At 45.3% G+C, this 21,579-nt stretch overlaps 1 protein-coding gene across 1 annotated transcript in view; it reads left to right on the plus strand.

The window, feature by feature from the left end:
* slc15a2 (solute carrier family 15 member 2) overlaps positions 1–21,579 on the plus strand; it is a 51,722-nt gene that overhangs the window by 18,040 nt on the left and 12,103 nt on the right. Inside the window, exons 2-11 of the mRNA XM_056289089.1 lie at positions 216–303; positions 815–956; positions 1,160–1,252; positions 1,482–1,581; positions 1,953–2,043; positions 2,152–2,229; positions 3,292–3,374; positions 18,810–18,893; positions 19,236–19,325; positions 21,210–21,254. Of these exons, the coding sequence (XP_056145064.1) occupies positions 216–303; positions 815–956; positions 1,160–1,252; positions 1,482–1,581; positions 1,953–2,043; positions 2,152–2,229; positions 3,292–3,374; positions 18,810–18,893; positions 19,236–19,325; positions 21,210–21,254 (894 nt within the window). The remainder of the gene's footprint in view (positions 1–215; positions 304–814; positions 957–1,159; positions 1,253–1,481; positions 1,582–1,952; positions 2,044–2,151; positions 2,230–3,291; positions 3,375–18,809; positions 18,894–19,235; positions 19,326–21,209; positions 21,255–21,579) is intronic.

A 21,579-nucleotide genomic window follows, 5' to 3' on the forward strand; every position in this document is an offset into this window, starting at 1 on the left:
TGTAATGAACGATTAGAGTCTTTGGTGCTTTGATGGAAAGCGCTTTGTGTCTTGGAAATGCCCTGTAGAAGTGCAGTATTTCCATCTCATTTCATCTAATTTCAATACCATTAGTTGTCGTTTTGCAGCATAGATTAAAATCTACTGTTCATCTCTACTTAAATTCACCAATCCCCCCCCCCCTTGCTCTCTTTCTCTCTCTTTATCTATGCCAGAAATGTTGTGGAACCAGTTACCCAGTCAGCATCGCCTTCATAGTGGTGAATGAGTTTTGTGAACGCTTTTCCTACTATGGCATGAAAGGTATAGTACACATAATAGCCCTACAACTCACTTGTACTGGTGTCAGTTCACTGGGCAACATGGCCCCTGTTGTAATAGAGCCACTCCCAGGTATCTGAATATATGTACTGTTCGTATGATTGATAACAAATGGATGAAGAATGAGGCACAATCCCCCCACGGTGTGTTGATTTGGTTAAGATGGTAGAAAGACCGCCGTAGATTTTAGCCCTTCTCCTCTCACCTTTCATGTGTCTGTCTGACACACTTCTTCTGTCTTTAGTTTTCCATACATGAACAAAACACACGGGAAAAAAAGACTGACATCACATCATCACACAAATAAATTGAAAATACTTCTTGCACGAACTTACACCGGAGAAGTGAATTTCATGTGATTATAAAAAAAAAAAAACGGATGTGACAAACCAAGACACTATATTCAGTTTGTAAATCAAGCCACTGTGTGTGTGTGTGTGTGTGTGTGTGTGTGTGTGTGTGTGTGTGTGTGTGTGTGTCCATGTACATACAGCGGTGTTGATGCTCTACTTTGTCACTTACCTCCAATGGGACAAGAACCTCTCCACGGCTGTCTACCACGCCTTCTCGAGCCTCTGCTACTTCACACCTGTGTTGGGGGCCCTCATTGCAGACTCCTGGCTGGGCAAGTTCAAGTGAGCCCCTCCCTCGCTTTACCTTGGATAACATCGCTCATACATCTAGAAATAGTAGAATGTTAGAGAAAGTTTCCTGTCGTGGATACTACCTCTTCCTTTTTTGGGGACAGGTCATGTGCTCATGTAATATATACACGATCCTTGTATATCTTGCAGATGAGAGAGAAGCTCTTAATGGATATATGTTTTTTACTCAACAGGACCATTATCTATCTGTCCATAGTCTATGTCTTTGGTCATGTGGTCAAGTCTGTTGGAGCCATTCCTGATGTGGGGGACAACACCATACACATGTAAGCAGATTGTATTCATATTTAATTCATCGAGTTGGAACAGACTGCGGTAGATGTATCATGACTCGGGGCCGGCGGACACGAGAAAGCCGTTGTTTTTATTTGTGTGTAAAGTGCTTGTGCTCGAAAGTCACAAATGAACTTGTGTGCGTGTGCGCGCGTGTGTGTGTGTGTGTGTGTGTGTGTGTGTACGCCTACACTTAAACTTGTGTTTGTCTCTGTGTGTCAGTGTGTTGTCCATGTTAGGGCTGATCCTCATAGCATTTGGTACCGGGGGCATCAAACCCTGTGTGGCGGCATTTGGTGGAGACCAGTTTGAGGAGGAACTTGTAAGATCTTTGATTTGCAGACTGACAAGTGTTATATTTTATATGTCTGTATTCTTGGATGGGTGCCATCATGAATGAGATGGACATTAAAGCCTTTCCACACGTTGCTATATTAATCTATTATGTAGCTAATCCAAGTAATTTGAACCACAAATGTTGCTCTTGAACGTACATCCGTTGCCTTTAGCCTAACACAATGCTCAGGGATGATAACGTATTGGCATTTTTCAAACAATCTGTTTAAAGATGAAAAAAGACTGCTTGTGGCAAAGGCCACACATTTCAAAAAGAACTTACAATAGAAGTTGAAAAAAATCAAATAAAACTGTTCTGTACACAGATGATCATTGTCTTTTTTGCCCTCCGCTCAGGTGAACCAGAGGAGGAAGTTCTTCTCTATTTTCTACATGTCAATTAATGCTGGCAGCGTCTTATCAACTTTTATCACACCCATACTGAGAAGTGAGTGTTGGTAATGAGAGACAACAACCTGGTTGCCACCAGTGTCATCAACACCTAACTGTATCTATCTCTGCAAGTCAGTGTTAACTCCCACTGTGTGACGTGCAGGCGATGTCCAGTGCTTCAATGGGGACTGCTATGCTTTGGCCTTTGGTGTGCCTGCAGCTCTGATGGTTGTGGCTTTGGGTGAGTGTCCATTTCCACACTGGAGAATTCTAGTGTCAGATGTAGATGAAGAACAGAAATGTGTATTTCTAAAGTTTTGATGCGATGAACAAGACACTGCCAGATAACACGAGCAGATTTAATGTACAAAGTGTTAATAGGTGATACTAAGCCACTCATAAGTGTGAATGTGTGAAAATGAAAAAATGAGAAGCCTATGAATGCTTATGATGAACATGTGCATCAAATAAGTCCATTGATGAAAATAAAAGGTAAAAACAAAAAATGTTGCATTCACATATTTATGTCTCCAGAACAAAAACTAATTTCAAGCTCCAAAATAAAGACTTGAGAATGCCAATTTCAGTGCAGGTATGAGTTTTACTCAAAACTGTAAAGGTTTCAGTAGCTACAGATATCTCAACTCATTTGGGTTGGTTCTTTTGTGTGTGTGAAGTCCAGTAGAATAGTTGTAATGACTGGCTTGGTTTCCTGTTGATCAAGGCTCCTCCACATCGGTCACTGATAGTCAGTTACTCCTCGCTGCTGACTGCCTCCAAATCTCTGTCCTCTTGATCCCTTATGGGATTCATGGTTGGCTGACTCGACCAGGGCTAAACCGTGCGCTATCAAAACAAACCCCATTTTTCAACAGGAGGGGCCATGGGCTATTCCCAAGAGTGAGTGTAGCCGACAATGGTGGCTGGGCTATCTGCTCAAATGGATACAAACCAGAATAAGCAGACCTTATAATCATGAGGCTTAGTGTGTTAGTAAACTATAAACTATTACTCATGAGCACTAATAATCTAGAAGAGAGAGAGAAAAAGATGAGAAGGATAAAACATATCCTTGTATGGTACTCTTACCTGTTGTATTCTGCTGCGTTTCGGTCAGCTGCATAGCGTTGTTAATGCAAATGATAAGTTTGCTACTGGAATGTCCTCATATATCCACTCTAGTAAATCAGCATTCACTGCGACAGTAGAGCAGTTGTTTTCCGAACAGCCAAACCATCCTCAACATAAATTGTTTGCATTGTTCGTCTCAGGATTAGTCTAACTCTTGATCCATCTTCCATAGTTGTGTTCATTGCTGGCAGCGGGCTGTATAAGAAGAATCCTCCAGAGGGAAACGTTCTGTTGGATGTCTGCAAGTGCATTGGGGTGAGTCATCTCTCAGATCTGCCAAAGAAGTCGTTTAGTATCACAGACATGCTGAACCGGCATGTAGCCATCTCAAAAGAGATTGTCCCTGGAGCGAAGACATACATAGCCTGCTTGTCTTCATTGAAGAGCAAACAGAGGGCTAGCTGAGCGATGCTATGCATCTGGTAGAGTCGGGCTTTGTTGCTTTTAATGATAAAGGCACAATGATTTCTTGATTTCTGCTGCACAGTACATCTCCTTTTGCATTTGATGTAATATGTCATTGTTGTGCAGCCTGTGAGAGTGTGGACAGCAACACACCAAACAATTATACCAGAGCTTTCACTTTGTTTGCTTGTACATAAACATAAATACTTTATGAATTGTCTTCCAATTTGCTGTGCTGTGTGCTGCGTTCGGGGTAAACTTCATCATACTATCTGTAATCCCAATACTCTCTCTCATCACTTCCCTGTTGACACAGATTTATGTCTGTCTGAAACCCAGGGATTTGAGCAGCAAGGCCTTTACCGAGGAAAGCAGAGGTGTTCATGAAATGCTGGCTACCCGTCAAATTATATGTAGCTGAATGACAGCAAACTGTTCAGAAGTAGGATCATTTGGTTTCACAAGGAGCTTTGAAATGTTTCATAATGATCCAAACACTGTCAGGTTATATAAACCCAAATCCAGAGACATGGAAGGATTTTTTTAAAAAAAATTTATTTTTGAAGATTTAATGTAACAGGTAAAGATAGTGCTCCAGTCTGGTCCCATCAGCTAAGAACAATCTCCAAATTAATGTATTTCTCGCTTTTTAGTAATATGGTGCCATGGAAATTGCCTGCAAACACTCAAGAGTCACAAAATAACACACAAAACATTGATGGGCTGAGGATTAAAATACAAACCCCAATTCAAATGAAGTTGGGACGTTGTGTAAAACGTAAATAAAAACAGAATACAATGATTTGCAAATCCTTTTCGACCTGTATTCAATTGAATACACTACAAAGACAAGATATTGAATGTTCAAACTGATAAACTTTATTGTTTTTTGCAAATATTCACTCGTTTTGAATGTGATGCCTGCAACACATTCCAAAAAAGCTGGGACAGGGGCATGTTTACCACTGTGTTACATCACCTTTCCTTTTTAACAACACTCAATAAGCGTTTGGGAACTGAGGACACTAATTGTTGAAGCTTTGTACGTGGAATTCTTTCCCATTCTTGCTTGATGTACGACTTCCGTTGCTCAACAGTCCGGGGTCTCCGTTGTTGTATTTTGCGCTTCATAATGCGCCACACATTTCCAATGGGAGACAGGTCTGGACTGCAGGCAGGCCAGTCTAGTACCCAAAACCTGTATGTACCTTTCAGCATTAATGGTGCCTTCACAGATGTGCAAGTTACCCATGATGCCATGGGCACTAACACACCCCCATACCATCACAGATGCTGGCTTTTGAACTTTGCGCTGATAACAATCTGGATGGTCCTTTTCCTCTTTAGCCCGGAGGACATGACGTCCATGATTTCCGAAAACAATTTGAAATGTGGACTCGTCAGACCACAGCACACTTTTCCACTTTGCGTCAGTCCATCTCAGATGAGCTCGGGCCCAGAGAAGCCGGTGGGGTTTCTGGGTGTTGTTGATATATGGCTTTCGCTTTGCATGGTAGAGTTTTAACTTGCACTTGTAGATGTAGTGACGAACTGTGTTAACTGACGATGGTTTTCCCAAGTGTTCCTGAGCCCACGTGTTAATATCCTTTACAGAATGATGTCGGTTTTTAATGCAGTGCCACCTGAGGGGTCGAAGGTCACGGGCATCCAATGTTGGTTTTCGGCCTTGCCGCTTACGTGCAGAGATTTCTCCGGATTCTCTGAATCTTTTGATGATATTATGGACTGTAGATGATGAAATTCCTAAATTCCTTGCAATTGTACGTTGAGAAACGTTGTTCTTAAACTGTTGGACTATTTGCTCACGCAGTTGTTCACAAAGTGGTGAACCTCACTCCATCCTTGCTTGTGAACGGCTGAGCCTTTCGGGGATGCTCCTTTTATACCCAATCATGACACTCACCTGTTTCCAGTTAACCTGTTCACCTGTGGAACGTTCCAAACAGGTGTTTTTTGAGCATTCCTCAACTTTCCCAGTCTTTTGTTGCCCCTGTCCCAGCTTTTTTGGAACGTGTTGCAGGCATCAAATTCAAAATGAGTGAATATTTGCAAAAAACAATAAAGTTTATCAGTTTGAACATTAAATATCTTGTCTTTGTATTGTATTCAATTGAATATAGGTCGAGAAGGATTTGCAAATCATTGTATTCTGTTTTTATTCACGTTTTACACAACGTCCCAACTTCATTGGAATTGGGGTTTGCATATCGTATATGATATATTGGAGAGAAACACCCCAACACAGACGTCAAAGGGAGCCTTCTCTCCGTGGAGGGTAGCTCAGTGTCATACTGTTCAGCAGAACAAAGAAGTCTTACCTGTGTTGCACCTTGACGTTTAATGACAATCAACCTATAGAATCACTCCTGCAAGCCAGAAACAAATTCTAACGAGTTAACACAAGTATTGCTTTCTTCGGAAACACAGGCAAACGATAAAACAAGACTCAGAATCTCTTAAAGATCTCTCCATATGATGAGCCTTATAACAGCACATGTTTTCGCCCCTGACACATGACATGTTTCATGACACAACCTCCTTTAAGACGCATCCAAACCACATTGCAACATAGGCATAAAGAAATAAATACATAACTAATTAATGATAATTCTTAATGTTTCGTGTTAGTTTTTGTTCACATTCCGCCACTTTTAATCATTTTTCATGCTACGTCAATCTACCAAAATTTATATCGTCACGTGAAGACATGAATTACTACAATGAATCAACAAATACATCCCCGGGGAAGTAGATATGATCATAACTTGGAATACAAGCCTTGATTATAAAGAATATAAAAACAAGTACATATGCTAATTTAAAGAAATAATTAAACATACCAATAGTAGTAGGACTCTTCTCATGTCCTCTTCACCTAATGTGAGCATTATTATGGCTCACAAAAGGCAGGACCCGTGACGGTAAAGGGTCAGAGGTTACTAGCACACGAACTCTGCTATCATCTCTTCAAAGTCTTCATCCATGTAGTTGTTGCAGTCACTGAAAACAGTCCTCATCATCACTGTCCTCATGCTTACTATTAGAAAGTTGTTCTCTCCTTCACTTTTACTGCTATTGTTGTAGTGATCAGAACCTGATATGGATCTCTCCAAGTTGGGGAATGCCAATGCTGCCTCCTCGGGTCCTTCACCGGGACCCAGTCACCAGGCTGGAAAGGATGAGTTGCTTCTCCCCCCCCTGAGGGGTGACAGAAGGGCTGCTTTCACCTGGGCAGAAGTAGAACTCACAACCTGGGTGTGGCAGTGGAGGTGGGGCTGGTTAGCGCCAGCACAAAGGAGGACACACTTGAGGCAAGCTGGCCTGATTGCAGAGCCTTTACCCTCCCAGCTGAGCCACCACTGGGCAGGCAGACTTTTGGACCAGCATGGCAGTCAGAGCTTCACCACTACTGCCACACCAGGCAGCGGCGAGTACAGACAAACGAGATAGATGAACAAGACAGATGAGAGAGGCAGAGGGATCAGGCTGGCGCGGACGCAGAGAGAGGTTGAAGGAGAGCCCGAGTGGACTGTCGCCGCAAGGGGGTGCTGGGTCATGGGCACGACTATGGACAGCGCAGCACACGAGGTGGGGCCACTGCCGGCTGGCCAATCAGAATATTTTATTCATCCCCGAGGGGAAAGTGGGTTCTATTACAGACACTCACACTCAACAGAAAGAAAAAAAAACTAACAAGATAAATGATTATTAGGTTAAAGGGTTATTCAATAGGACGCTACAAGTACTGATCATATACTGTAATGTTTGCAGCTATTCCCAGAAAGTTGAATCAGTTCATCTGGGCACAGTTTAGTGGGAGAAATATTTCATCACTCATCTAAGTGACTTTGTCTGTCTCAGCTGACTATGGGTATCCCCAACCTAATAAACAGCACTTCTGCATAACGACCAAAACCAGCGATCTAGGTTTCATGTGCAAATTGTCATGCATATTAAACTGATTGCTGGTTTCGGTCGTTAACACAGTGGTCATTGTAATTGCAAGTTACCTAAGTGAAGACAACAAATAACATCAGGGTGACAATACACTGGGCAACTTTTTGGCCAGTATGATAGATAGGGCAATGTGCTTGCAACAGGAAATTTAGTGAGATGTCGGAAAATATACTATAGCATTTATTTGGGTAACAAGAGGTTGCCATATAATCAGTACAAATGTGTTGAGAAAACCGCTTTTCCAATGTTGCCGTGTATCACCACACTAGCCTGTTGCTACTACTTTGTTGGCCAGAACATAGCGTATTCACACAATGGTCAACTGTCGGCCCTGCTGGTCTTGGTGGTCTTTTCCAGTTTATCTTCGGGATAAAGTATCCAGAACATCGCGTCCATGTGAGGAGTAAGACGTTCATGCATATTAATGCACACACAGGCTGTCTCGGGGTTGGCGTCGGTGACGGCATCCAGCAAAAACCGCCCATGCTGAAATTCCTTGCAACAGAGTGATTCCGTTTCTGTTGGCATTGGAGGGCAATTCGAGCAACAGCACCACCAGGCTCTGTTTGCTCTCGGCAGCTGAGGATCTGGATGGTCGCCGCTGGCCATATCCTCTTGCTCGGCTAATGCAGCAGCAGCCTCGGCCTCTCTCCGCTGCATTTCTTCGGTCGTATACTCTGGCTCTAATAAATACAGTTGAAAATCCGAGTTAGCCACAACAGTGTAAAATGTATCCCCGTCCATAAAATCCTCAGCATATTTTGGGGTGCCATTTTCACTGTCGGAAACGTAGCTCGTTTGCAATACAACAAGGAAGATTTGTTTTTGAGGACGACCCGGAGGCAGAGACTAGAAATCCAAACTGAACCTGCCGGTAGTTCTTCCTTGTCACCAACTACATCGCTGGAATGTCAAATGACGACACTGGTGGCGGAAGAACAGCTACATCCCAGAGACACAGGGAACATTGGCAGCAACTGCAGACGTTTTTCGTACCATATCCCAAATACGTATAGATAGAGAAAAGATTGAAAAGCGGTGAAGTGGTCCTTAGGTTTGAACAAAAAAAAGTTCTAGCAGTGGCGAAATCTCTCTCTCTCTCTCTCTCTCTCTCTCTCTCTCTCTCTCTCTCTCTCTCTCTCACACACACACACACGTACACACACACACACACACACACAGGTGGAGGGGGAGACCCACACACACGGCTTTGGAGTTCGAAAAACACTCTCCCTCCCTCCCTCTCTCTCTGTCTCTCTCATACACCAAAAGTGTGTGTGTGTGTGGGGGGGGGGGGTGTCAAACACTTACACACTTACATACCCAACTGCACCGCAAACAGGCTTTCCCCCCTCTTTTTTCTTGAACACACAAGACCTACCCTTCAATTTCTTTCTTTGCAGCTAGGCTTCTCTTTTTTTCTCCAACACACAAGACCCTTCCTCTCTCTCACTTACAACACAGACCTAACCTATTAACTCTGTCCTGAGAAAAGTGTTCCCCGTACACTATCTCTTTTATTGGAGTTTCACCCAAAGGGATCCCAGGGCAGAGGTTCTTCCTCTCCCTTTTCTCATATAGGCAAATCCCTTCCACAAGCAAGGGATTCCCTTTCTATTTTTTTCCCCTCTGGTCTTTTTTTTTCTTGTTTTTTGCTCTCTTACAGAAACAGTCACACATACAGACACGCTCAGGAAGGAGGGTACAGACAGAGACAAGAGGAAAATAAAGTCACTAAATAGGATCACTGTTTTGCTGCTATTAAACTCTTTCTAACATTTCTTTTTCTATCAAGGAATGACAAGAGAATTCTCCCCCTATAAGGAAATAAATTTCCCCCTCTAAGCGCAGAGCATCCACGACGTCATCACACATAAACAAACCTCAACAACCATCAATGTGTGTTTTGAAACTAAACCCACCTTCATCTCATCTCATCTCATCATCAGCCACTTCTCCAGGGTCGGGTCGCGGTGGCAGCAAGCTAAGTAGGGCACTCCGGATGTACCTCTCCCCAGAAATGCCCTCCAGCTCCTCCTGGGGGATCCCAAGGCGTTCCCAGGCCAGATTGAACATGCAGTCCCTCCAGCGAGTTCTGGGTCTACCCCGGGGTCTCCCCCCAGTTGGACGTGCCTTGAAAACCTCCAAAGGAAGGCGCCCAGGAGGCATCCTAATCAGATGCCTGAACCACCTCAATTGGCTCCTTTCGATGCGAAGAAGCTTGTTAGGGCTCGGTCTGTTGACCAACCTGGCAACCAGCAATGAGAGCGGGGAAGGGCGCGTCTGAAACACCTGCAGCCTACCTACTCGTTAACCACTCTAGTATAAGTTTGTTTGCTTTCCAGAACTCGTCGCGAGTTCGCCCTGAACAGTCCCGTGAGTAAATTCTTCGTCTCGAGTTTTGTGACATTTCTGTGTCTCCCGGTGGAGTACAGATTGTAGTATTCTCCGTGTTTTTGCTTGTTTGATTATTCCCTTGTGTCAGTTCTCCTTGAGAGCTTGTTCGGAGAAGAACTCTCTTTGTGTTTTCCCCATTGGATTTTCCCATCGTGATTTTCGAGTTGAGATCAAGTTTTTGATATTCTAATTTCTCCTCTCTCACTGTGGATCTTATTACTCGGTTGGACTTCTACCCTAAAGGAGCAGTTTGTGTTTTTTTTCCCTTTCGGACTTTAAAGGAGCAGTTTGTGTTTTTTTCCCTTTCGGACTTTAAAGGAGCAGTTTACGTTTTTTCCCTTTCGGACTTTAAAGGAGCAGTTTACGTTTTTTCCCTTTCGGACTTTAAAGGAGCAGTTTACGTTTTTTCCTTTTCGGATTAAGGGGGCAGTTTACGTTTTCCCATTTTTAAGAAGCTATTCTCAAGTTCCGCCTGAAGCGCCTCCCCCTTCTGTCCAGGCCCGGCCGGCTCTCCTCTACGAGTCCTGCCAGGTTGGTGCTTTACTTTGTCTTGTGTTGTCGCTATTGGGTTCGTTCTACAAACCTTAACAGTGCGAACTCGCCTTCACTATGAACCCAGACAACCCAGACGCCAATCCTGTCCAGGCTGCTCTCTATAAGCAGATTCAGCTTACAGCCTCCCACGGCCAGCAACTACAAGAGGCCGCTGTTGCCATGCAGGGCCTCCGGGCTCAGGTGCAACCCCTCCAGGCTTCGGTGGATTCTCTTTCGGCCCAGCAAGCGGCGCTCGCGAGCCAACAAGAGGAGGTTCTTAAGCAGTTGCAAACTCTCACAGCGGCTATCACCATCCAGCCAGCTGTCCCACCAGTTCCGGCCGCCCCTCCTCCAGCAGTGCCCGCAGCCGTTGCCTTAGACAATCCTACCGTTTATGTTTCGGATTTCCGGGAGCCCAGTATCTCCAATCCCAAGCCTTTTGATGGCAACTTTGAGACCTGTGCCACGTTCATCATGCAGTGTGAGCTTGTCTTCGCCCACCATTCCAGGGGGTTCACCACAGATGCTGCAAGAGTTGCTTACGTGACTAACCTGCTGACTGGCCGCGCTGCTCAGTGGGCCACTGCTTCCTGGTCCATGGGGGCCAGTTTCTGCTCTTCCTACGATGACTTTGTGGCTGAGCTTCGGAAGGTATTCCATCATCCAGTGTACGGTCAGGATCCGGGTGTCCGATTGAGCAGGATCCAGCAGGGCAGTGGCAGTGTCACTGACTACTCAGTCGAGTTCAGGCTGGCTGCGGCTGAGAGTGGCTGGAACGACCAGTCACTTCGGGTAACCTTCCGTAGGGGCCTCAGCGATGCCGTCAAGGATCAGCTAGCCACCCGGGAGGATCCTACCTCTCTCGACGACCTTATCAGCCTTGCCATCCGCATCGATGGACGTCTCCGCGAGAGAAGGCGCGAGCGAGGTCTACGGGGAACCGTTTCTACCTCTCAGCCATCCAGAGCTTCCGAAGGGGGCTCTTCTTCGTCGCACTCCACTTCCCCTGTGGCAAACCTCTCCTCCTCCCAGACAGTGACAGAGGAGGAACCTATGCAGCTTGGGCGTACACGACTGACTCCCGCTGAACGTGAGGCCCGGTTCAAGGCAGGTCTCTGTCTTTACTGCGGTCTTAAGGGACACCGGATCAGCGAGTGTCCTACGCGGCCAAAAGATTAGGCTCACTGGGACCCCGGGAGATCCTAGTGAGCCGTCTTTCCTGTTCCCGCCATCCTGCTCCGGCTAACCATCTTGTGAGCGTTACCCTGGCTTGGGCAGACCAGCGGCTCACTGTAGGCGCACTCATCGATTCGGGAGCTGATGGGTGTTTCTTGGACTCTACGTTTGCTGCTCAAGCTAACATTCCATGTGAGGAATTGGAGAGGCCAATAGAGGCCTTTGCTCTGGATGAGCGCCGCCTGGCCAGTGTTACCCGACAGTCCTGTCCCGTGTCTCTCACTATTGCTGGAAACCATGTGGAGAGCCTTCAGTTCTTCGTCATCCAGTCTCCCTTAGTTCCTGTGATCTTGAGGCGTCCCTGGTTGGCTCAGCATGAGCCACACATTGCTTGGTCGTCTGGTAACATTTTGGAGTGGAGCTCCTCCTGTCACGCCCGGTGTCTTCAGGCCGCACCTGGTCCAGCAGTCCAGACTGTTCCGATTGCCCCTCCTCCCGATCTTTCCTCTGTTCCTCCCGAGTATCATGATCTCGGGGAGGTCTTCAGCAAGACGCGGGCTCAGTCTCTCCCTCCGCATCGGCCATATGATTGTGCTATCAACCTCCGTCCTGGGGCCTCTCTCCCTAGCAGTCGTCTTTACAGCCTTTCCATTCCCGAGAAGGCTGCTATGGACGATTACATTTCAGAATCGTTGGCGGCAGGGCTCATCCGACCCTCATCCTCCCAGGTGGCAGCTGGTTTCTTTTTCGTTAAGAAGAAGGATGGTGGTCTCCGACCCTGCATTGATTATCGCCAACTCAACGACATCACCATCAAGAATAAATACCCCCTGCCTCTGATGAGCTCCACCCTCGAACCCCTGACCCAGGCGACTGTCTTCATTAAGCTGGATCTCCGGAACGCCTACCATCTCGTTCGGATCCGGAAAGGGGACGAGTGGAAGACAGCCTTTAAGACTCCCCGTGGTCATTATGAGTACCTGGTAATGCCGTTCGGCCTCACCAACGCCCCGGCGGTGTTCCAGGCACTCATGAATGACATCCTTCGCGACATGCTCGACCAATTCGTTGTCGTCTACCTTGATGACATCCTCATCTTCTCCAGGTCCCTCGAGGAGCATGTCCAGCACGTGCGGCAGGTTCTCGAACGCCTCCTTCGTAACCGGCTGTTCGTCAAGGCTGAGAAATGCCTGTTCCATTCTGAGTCAGTGGACTACTTAGGTTTTATCGTGGAGGGAGGCAAGACTCGAGCTGATCCTCGCAAGATCAAAGCGGTGGTGGAATGGCCGGATCCTAAGTCACGTAAGGAACTGCAGAGCTTCCTCGGGTTCGCGAACTTTTACAGGAGGTTCGTCCGAAACTACAGCTCTGTAGCAGAACCCCTCACCCGTCTAACCTCCCCCTCTCAGCCGTTCATCTGGTCCCCAGCTGCTCGCTCTGCATTTCTGTCGCTCAAGGAGAGGTTCACCAGTGCCCCCGTCCTACTCCATCCCGATCCCAAGAGGCAGTTCATAGTTGAGGTGGACGCTTCGGACACCGGATTGGGGGCTGTGCTCTCCCAACGATCAGAGACCGACCAGAAGGTTCATCCTTGCGCGTTCTTCTCCCGCCGGTTCCTTCCCGCCGAGGAGAACTACGATGTTGGTAATCGGGAGCTTCTCGCTGTAGTGGCTGCGCTTGAGGAATGGCGCCATTGGCTGGAGGGGGCAGAGCATCCATTTACCATCTGGACTGATCATAAGAACCTGACGTTCATCCGGGCAACCAAACGTCTCAATGGTCGGCAGGCACGGTGGGCCAGTTTCCTCAGTCGGTTCGACTTCACACTGACTTATCGTCCTGGCTCCCGCAACACCAAGGCAGATGCTCTGTCTCGTCAACACCTTAAGGAACCTGTAACGGTGGAGCCAAGTCCCGTCCTCCCTGAGACCAAGGTCGTTGGCGTGGTGACCTGGGGCCTTGAAACGGTGGTCAAGCGCGCCTTGCGCTCCAGTCCAGCCCCGAGCAACGTGCCGCCTCGCCGACTGTTTGTTCCGGACTCAGTGAGGTCTCGGGTCCTCAAATGGGGCCACACCAGTCAGCTCGCTTGCCACCCTGGAGTCCACCGCACTTTCACTTTCATAGCTCGACGGTTCTGGTGGCCCACTATGAGGAGGGACGTCAAGGAGTTCGTCATGGCCTGCACCATCTGTGCCCGCAACAAGGCCTCTCACCAGGCACCGGCTGGTCTGCTGCAGCCCCTTCCTATTCCCAGTCGGCCCTGGTCCCATGTGGCGTTGGATTTTGTCTCTGGACTTCCTCCGTCTTAGGGCAACACAGTGATCCTGACGGTGGTGGATCGCTTCAGCAAGGGTGTTCACCTGGTGGCTTTGCCTAAGCTTCCTTCTGCTTCAGAAACCGCTGACCTCCTGATGAGCCACGTCTTCCGTTTGCATGGACTTCCCAAGGACATTGTGTCAGACAGAGGGCCCCAGTTTGTTTCCCGTGTGTGGCGTGCTTTCTGCAAGGGGTTGGGCGCCTCGGTCAGCCTTTCGTCGGGATATCATCCGCAGACTAACGGACAGACTGAGAGGATGAACCAGAGTGTGGAATCTGCTCTCCGTTGCGTCGCTGCCAAGAAGCCAACCTCCTGGAGTCAGTTTCTCCCCTGGGTCGAGTATGCGGTCAACTCCCTGGTCAGCTCCGCCACCGGCCTCTCGCCCTTTGAGGCATCCCTGGGTTACCAGCCGCCCGTCTTCTCTGCACAGGAGTCCGAAGTGGAGGTTCCCTCCGTGCAGACTCATCTGGACCGCTGTCGTCGTGTCTGGGAGATCACCAGGGCTGCGCTGCTCCGTGCTACGGAACGTGCCAGACGAGGAGCTAACCGTCGCCGATCCACAGCACCAGCTTACCAACCCGGACAGAGAGTCTGGCTGTCCACCAAGGATCTCCCCCTTCAGTCCTCTGCCAAGAAGCTGAATCCCCAGTTCGTTGGACCCTTCGAGATCCAGGAAGTACCCAGTCCTGCAGTTGTGCGTCTTAAGCTCCCGGCCTCCATGAAGATCCATCCGGTTTTTCATGTGTCCCGAGTAAAGCCTGTCTCCGAGAGCCCCCTTATGCCTCCGGCCCCAGCTCCGCCTCCCCCTGAGATTGTGGATGGGCATCCACAGTGGAAGGTCCGTCGGCTGATGGACGTCCGACGCAGGGGACGGGGGTTCCAGTATTTGGTTGACTGGGAGGGCTATGGGGTGGAGGAACGAAGCTGGGTATCCCGCCAGCTCATCATGGACCCTGGTCTGCTCGCTGAGTTCTATCGCCGTCACCCTGACAAGCCTGGCAGGTCGCCTGGTGGCTCCCGTAGAGGGGGGGGGGGGTACTGTTAGGGCTCGGTCTGTTGACCAACCTGGCAACCAGCAATGAGAGCGGGGGAAGGGCGCGTCTGAAACACCTGCAGCCTACCTACTCGTTAACCACTCTAGTATAAGTTTGTTTGCTTTCCAGAACTCGTCGCGAGTTTGCCCTGAACAGTCCCGTGAGTAAATTCTTCGTCTCGAGTTTTGTGACATTTCTGTGTCTCCCGGTGGAGTACAGATTGTAGTATTCTCCGTGTTTTTGCTTGTTTGATTATTCCCTTGTGTCAGTTCTCCTTGAGAGCTTGTTCGGAGAAGAACTCTCTTTGTGTTTTCCCCATTGGATTTTCCCATCGTGATTTTCTAGTTGAGATCAAGTTTTTGATATTCTAATTTCTCCTCTCTCACTGTGGATCTTATTACTCGGTTGGACTTCTACCCTAAAGGAGCAGTTTGTGTTTTTTTTCCCTTTCGGACTTTAAAGGAGCAGTTTGTGTTTTTTTCCCTTTCGGACTTTAAAGGAGCAGTTTACGTTTTTTCCCTTTCGGACTTTAAAGGAGCAGTTTACGTTTTTTCCTTTTCGGATTAAGGGGGCAGTTTACGTTTTCCCATTTTTAAGAAGCTATTCTCAAGTTCCGCCTGAAGCGCCTCCCCCGTCTGTCCAGGCCCGGCCGGCTCTCCTCTACGAGTCCTGCCAGGTTGGTGCTTTACTTTGTCTTGTGTTGTCGCTATTGGGTTCGTTCTACAAACCTTAACAAAGCTGCGGCTCTATTCCGAGCTCTCTCCGGATATCCAAGCTCCTCACCCTATCTCTAAGGCTGAGCCCAGACACCCTACAGAGGAAACTAATTGCAGCCGCTTGTATCCGTGATCTCGCCCTTTCGGTCACTACCCAAAGCTCATGACCATAGGTGAGGGTTGGAATGAAGATTGACTGGTAAATTTAGAGCTTTGTCTTCCGGCTCAGCTTCCTCTTCATCACAACGGTCCGATACAATTTCCGCATTACTGCTGATGCTGCACCAATCCGCCTGTCATCTCCTGCTCCATCCTACGCTCACTCATGAACAAGACCCCAAGATACTTGAACTCCTTCACTTGAGGCAACAACTCATTGCCAACCCAGAGGGAGCAATCCACCATTTTCTGGTAGAGAACCATGGCCTCAGACTTGGAGGTACTGACTCTCATCCTGGCCATTTCACAACTAAACCCACCTTTAGTAGAATAAATGATATTCTTTATGTTTCATGTTAGTTTTTTTCACTAATACTTTAATGTAGTTGTTTTTAGACATCTGGTAACCCGTCAGAAATTGAAGTTATTTTAATACTGTAACATACACAAATAAGTAGACACGTTAGCCCTTGGCTAACGGGTTGGACCCTTTAGTCGACTGGTTAACATTGTCGCTTGAGGAGTGGGAGGCATGGGTTTGCGTCCCGGCTGTGGCGACGGTCTCCCAGACTGCCCCCCCAATTCGCTACATTTGGTGTCAGAAGTGGGATGGTGAGACCGTGAGGTCATCGGAAGCGCGTGCGCCCAGAGGCGTGAGGGAGCTGATGCGCTGAAGCGCGGGAACGCGCTTCCCGAAAGAGGGAGTTAGTGTAACGTACACAAATAAGTAGACACGTTAGCCCTTGGTTAACGGGTCGGACTGGTTATCATTGTCGCTTGCGGAGTGGGAGACACAGGTTTGCGTCCCGGCTGTGGTGACGGTCTCCCAGACTGCCCCCCAAATTCGCTACAATATGTTTACTCTCCTATAAACCAGTGTGGAGCCTTGGTTCCTAAACCAGTTTCCCTCGGCTCACCACGTTTTAACACCACTTCCTTAAACCTACTTTTATATCCTTTTGTAGCTATCAGATTGATTATTGCATTCAATTTTTATCTGGTTTGTCTCTACACGTCAGTTCGTTCCGCTTTCTTTATTAGTTTTTTTTCACTATGTTGTTTGCTTTGATTTGGTTTTTAAAGTACTTTGTAAACTCTGTTTCAAACAAGTGCAGTTCAAAAAAGCTCATCTGTGTTATCATTTCTTCTTCTTCTTCTTCTTCTTCTTCTTCTTCTTCTTCTACTTCTTCTCCATCTTCTACTTCAACTTCTACTTACAGAGGGACATTACTCTGTTTTGGAGGATTCTACTCATCAAGATGGAGAGTCTCTCTAGATTTATTTATCCTGCTTACTCATTGGCTATTTCATCAAAAATGATTAAATCCATAACCCAAACTAATTTCAATTTTATTTGGAAAAACAAGTGTCATTATATCAGGAAAAGTTACCTCTTGAAAAGTTATGAAAACGGGGGGTTGAATGCCATGGATTTTGACATTATGAATGGTATGATCAAACTGAAGTGGCTAAAAGCCTTTGTCATGAATGAGACTGTGTTTGGGCATGCCATTCCTAATACAATCTTTAAAAAGTTGGGAGGGATTGCTTTTCTTTTGAACTGTGATTTTGAACTGGCCAAGATACCGTTACGTTTATCCGCCTTTCATAAACAAGTTTTGCAATATTGGAAACTTGTGTAAACACAACTTTACCCCCCATGCAGTTCCAATTTGGAATAATAGATGTGTCCTGTTTAAGGGAAAATCTTTGTTTTTGGAAGAGTGGTGGAAGAAGGGTATTTGGTCCATTACACACATCATGGATGACAGAGGCAAATTATTGAATTATAATGAGTTGTGTTTGAAATATAGTTTATCCTCCTCTGTAAAGGTGTATGACATGGTAATAGGTGAAATTCCTGTACAACTCAAGATGATGGTCTCACAGCGTCTTATTTACTCCTCTGTCAGCCCCACACTTCACCCCTTAATGATTGGCAACTTAAAATTTGTCGACAGAACCTGCAATAATCTCTTTATCAGAAACTCTCTGTTGAAGATATGTTATCCTAACCCTCTAAGAAGGAATTATATTTTAGACATGTACTCAAATTTGAATGCCCATAAAATTAGAAGAAGATACATTTCATTCCCTACCCCCCCCCCAAAGCCAAAGAGGTTCACTTCAAGATAATTAATGATATTTAACCCTCCAGTAAATTTATAAGTTTAAAATCTAATGTAGACTGTAATTTCTGCCATTTCTGCAAGACAGACATAGAAACAACGGATCATTTATTTTTCCACTGTAACATTACTTATAAGTTTTGGTATAATTTGTATGTATGGATGAAGTCAAGCATTAATACTCTACCGCAATTTCTACTAGTAAGTGTCAAATTTGGAATGTTTACGGAGGATAGAAATATAGAATTCTTTTTGAATAATGTAATTATTTTGGCAAAATATTTCATACACAAATGTAAATATTGCAAAACGCATCTCTGTTTAGCAGCCTTTAAAACCGAATTAGTAACTTTGTCCAAATCTCTAAAATGTATGAAAAACAGAAATGCCAAAAAATTATTCTCTGCATTTGAACAATTTAATGTAATTTAACCCCTGGAATATTGTATTGTCCTATTTTATTTTATTTTATTTTATTTTATCTCTTTAATTTTCCTTGTTTTGTTCTCATTGTCTTTGACATGTTTGATGTACTGTTCTTAGCCTACTCTGTTGTTTTTGAGTATACTGGCTTTGTTTGATGTGTTTATATATTTTGAAGTCTTGATAAAAAAAAAAACTTCTACTTCTTCTTCTACTACTACTACGGTAAAAAAACAGTCACTCCTCCAGCATTATAGCTGTGAAATGTTGACCATTTTCACTCACCACATCTGAAGTTGTCTATATGTTTGTTTGTTACAGATATCTGTTAACTGGTGCTCATTATCACCGTGAACCAAAAAGGACAGGCTGCAGACTAGGTCATCATCTTTAAACGATCATTTCTTACTTTTTGTTTGCAGTTCGCCATCAGAAACCGCTTCAGGAGATCTAAATATGAAGTTAAGAGGAAGCACTGGTTGGACTGGGCTGAGGATAAGTACTCGGTATAGTTATCAAATACAGTGCCCTCCTTTTGCTGTCGTTCGATGGAATGACTACATCAGCAACATACAACATCAGCATACATCGTGTGCATGTAGTGTGCAAATTTGCTCTGACACACGTTGATTTCATTTGAAGGTTGTTTTAACAACAAACACTTTTGAGAGTAAACATGCAGGGCACACGGAAAATACATTATGATCCCAGTGATGATATTGATACGTAATCTGATTACATCTGGAAACTCTTCAGTTTAATATTCTTGTGTGTGTGTGTGTGTGTGTGTGTGTGTGTGCGTGCGTGCGTGCATGTGCATGTGCATGTGCGTGTGGGCGCGCAAACAGAAACGACTGATTGAGGAGATTAAGATGGTCCTGAGAATTCTGCTCCTCTACATTCCCCTTCCCATGTTCTGGGCTCTGTTTGATCAGCAGGTATGTCAGGATGAGAACTGTTATGATGTTATGATATTACATTACTGTTATCATATAGCTGCACTCTCAGTGAAAGCAATCTTTACTTTATATATATGGTGAAACACTTGTTTGAAGAGTATGGCAGCAGCTAGTAAATCTAAAATCCACAGAATGAGGTATGGGACTGTTTTTTTTCTTTTCCGCTCTGGAGAAGTCCTACCTTGGTCATTGTCCCAAAACACAAATCCACAAATTAACCGTTCTCTTCCCTTCTGACCAGTGCCCAAACTGAACCATGTGATTTGGGGAAACCTCTAACTCATATCTAACACCCCTAACTTTGAGACATCCTTCAACTTCTCAGTCTAGAGAATAAAATAGAGGAATAACAGAAGGATGAGAAGACACACATTCCTCATCATTTGAAAGGAGTAAAATTATTGTTGGAATCATCATTTGGACCTCCTCCATGCTGAGAAACCACAGAAGGCTTTTGCATTTTAAAGGTCAATCATTCTGCCAGATGGGCTGTAAAGTTGTTTCTCTGGAATGTTGCAATAAGAATCCTGCACACACACTCTGGATCCTAGAGCAAACACACACACACACACACACACACACACACACACACACACACTTAAAATATTTATTTCAGCTACATACCTCTTTGTATACTGTTACATTTCCATGTCAGTTGCTAGATTTACATTTTAATTTGTGATTTTAGTTTACATTTAAGTTTATTTTTCTCTGGTCTGTAAATATCATGAATTTTTAGCATATTTTTAGTTTTTAATTTCTCATACTGGACTGTAAATACTGTAGTTATATAATTCTTTTTTTTTTGGTTAATTTTTAGATTTTTTTTTTTAGTTTGAACTTAGTTGGTTAGGTCATATTCTTTAGCTGTTTTGATGTTGAACTGATGCCCAAGCATTTCACTACCAGCAATACCATCCATCCATCCATTATCTTAACCGCTTATCCTGCTCACAGGGTTGCAGGGATGCTGGAGCCTATACCAGCAATACCTGGCATGCTATATATATTTTCTTTTTTAAATTTATTTCTGATTTTTCCCTTTTTTTCTCCCAATTTAGTGGCCAATCGGTCCCTATTTTAGTTCAAACACCCACCCTCGTACTGCATGCGTTCGCCAACTGCATCTCCCCGGCCGGCAGTCTCAATCGTGACGAGGCGAATCCAGGCCGAACCACTGCTTTTTCCGACACACAACAGAGACGCATTCATGTGACGAACACAAGCCGACTCCACCCCCCTCCCGAAGACAGCGTTGCCAATTATTGCTGCTTCATCGAGTCCAGCCATAGTCGGATCTGGCATGCTATATTTTTAATAATAATGATAATTGTATTTATATAGTCCTTTTTAAAACACAGTTAAAAAGTGCTTCACAAATAGGATAAAATACACACACACACACACACACACACACACACACACACACACACACACACACACACACACACATACATACATACATACATACATACATACATACATACATACATGTATGTGCATGATACATGGACAAAAATGAAAGCACACGACTAAAATAAACAAAACTAAAAGCAAATAGAAAGTATTTATAAAAAGGCTAACATATAGACGTGAGTTTTCAGCAGCCACTTAAACCACAGATCCAGCAGATCTGATGGGAAGGGGAAGGCTGTTCCAAAGTTTAGGAGCTACAACAGCAGAAGCACGGTCACCTCTGGATTGAAAATAAGAACAGGGAACAGATAAAAAGGCCTTGATCAGATGATATGAGTGGCCGACAGCTAGAATATGGGCTTAACAACTCTGCTATATATACATAGATATTGTTTGCATTTGGCAAAACAACTTGAACTTGAAGAACCTCGTGTTTTATCGTTGCAGGGTTCCCGGTGGACACTCCAAGCCATTAAGATGGACATGGCTTTTGTAAGGTTTTTTTTTTTCCAATGTGCTTGCATTTTTTTTTTCGGGAAGCATTTCCCATGAGTCAATTTGATGTAATATTCAGACTCATGTGATCACCCAATGTTCTCCTTAGGACAGGCTCCACCCTTTGTTATGATGGTTTTGCAATGTGTTATTGTATTTTGTGCAATAGCATTAGTCGGTTCTGTGAATGTTCTCATTCATCCAGGTCATGGTTATCCAAAGGAATTGAATCAAGTGCAACTGGACTTAGTATATATCCGTGAAGACGTTTCGCCTCTCATCCAAGAGGCTTCCTCAGTTCGTGCCTTCCTGACTAGACCAA

The sequence above is a fragment of the Lampris incognitus genome, chromosome 11 (assembly GCF_029633865.1).
Source record: "Lampris incognitus isolate fLamInc1 chromosome 11, fLamInc1.hap2, whole genome shotgun sequence".
In the NCBI taxonomy this organism is placed as follows: Eukaryota; Metazoa; Chordata; class Actinopteri; order Lampriformes; family Lampridae; genus Lampris; species Lampris incognitus.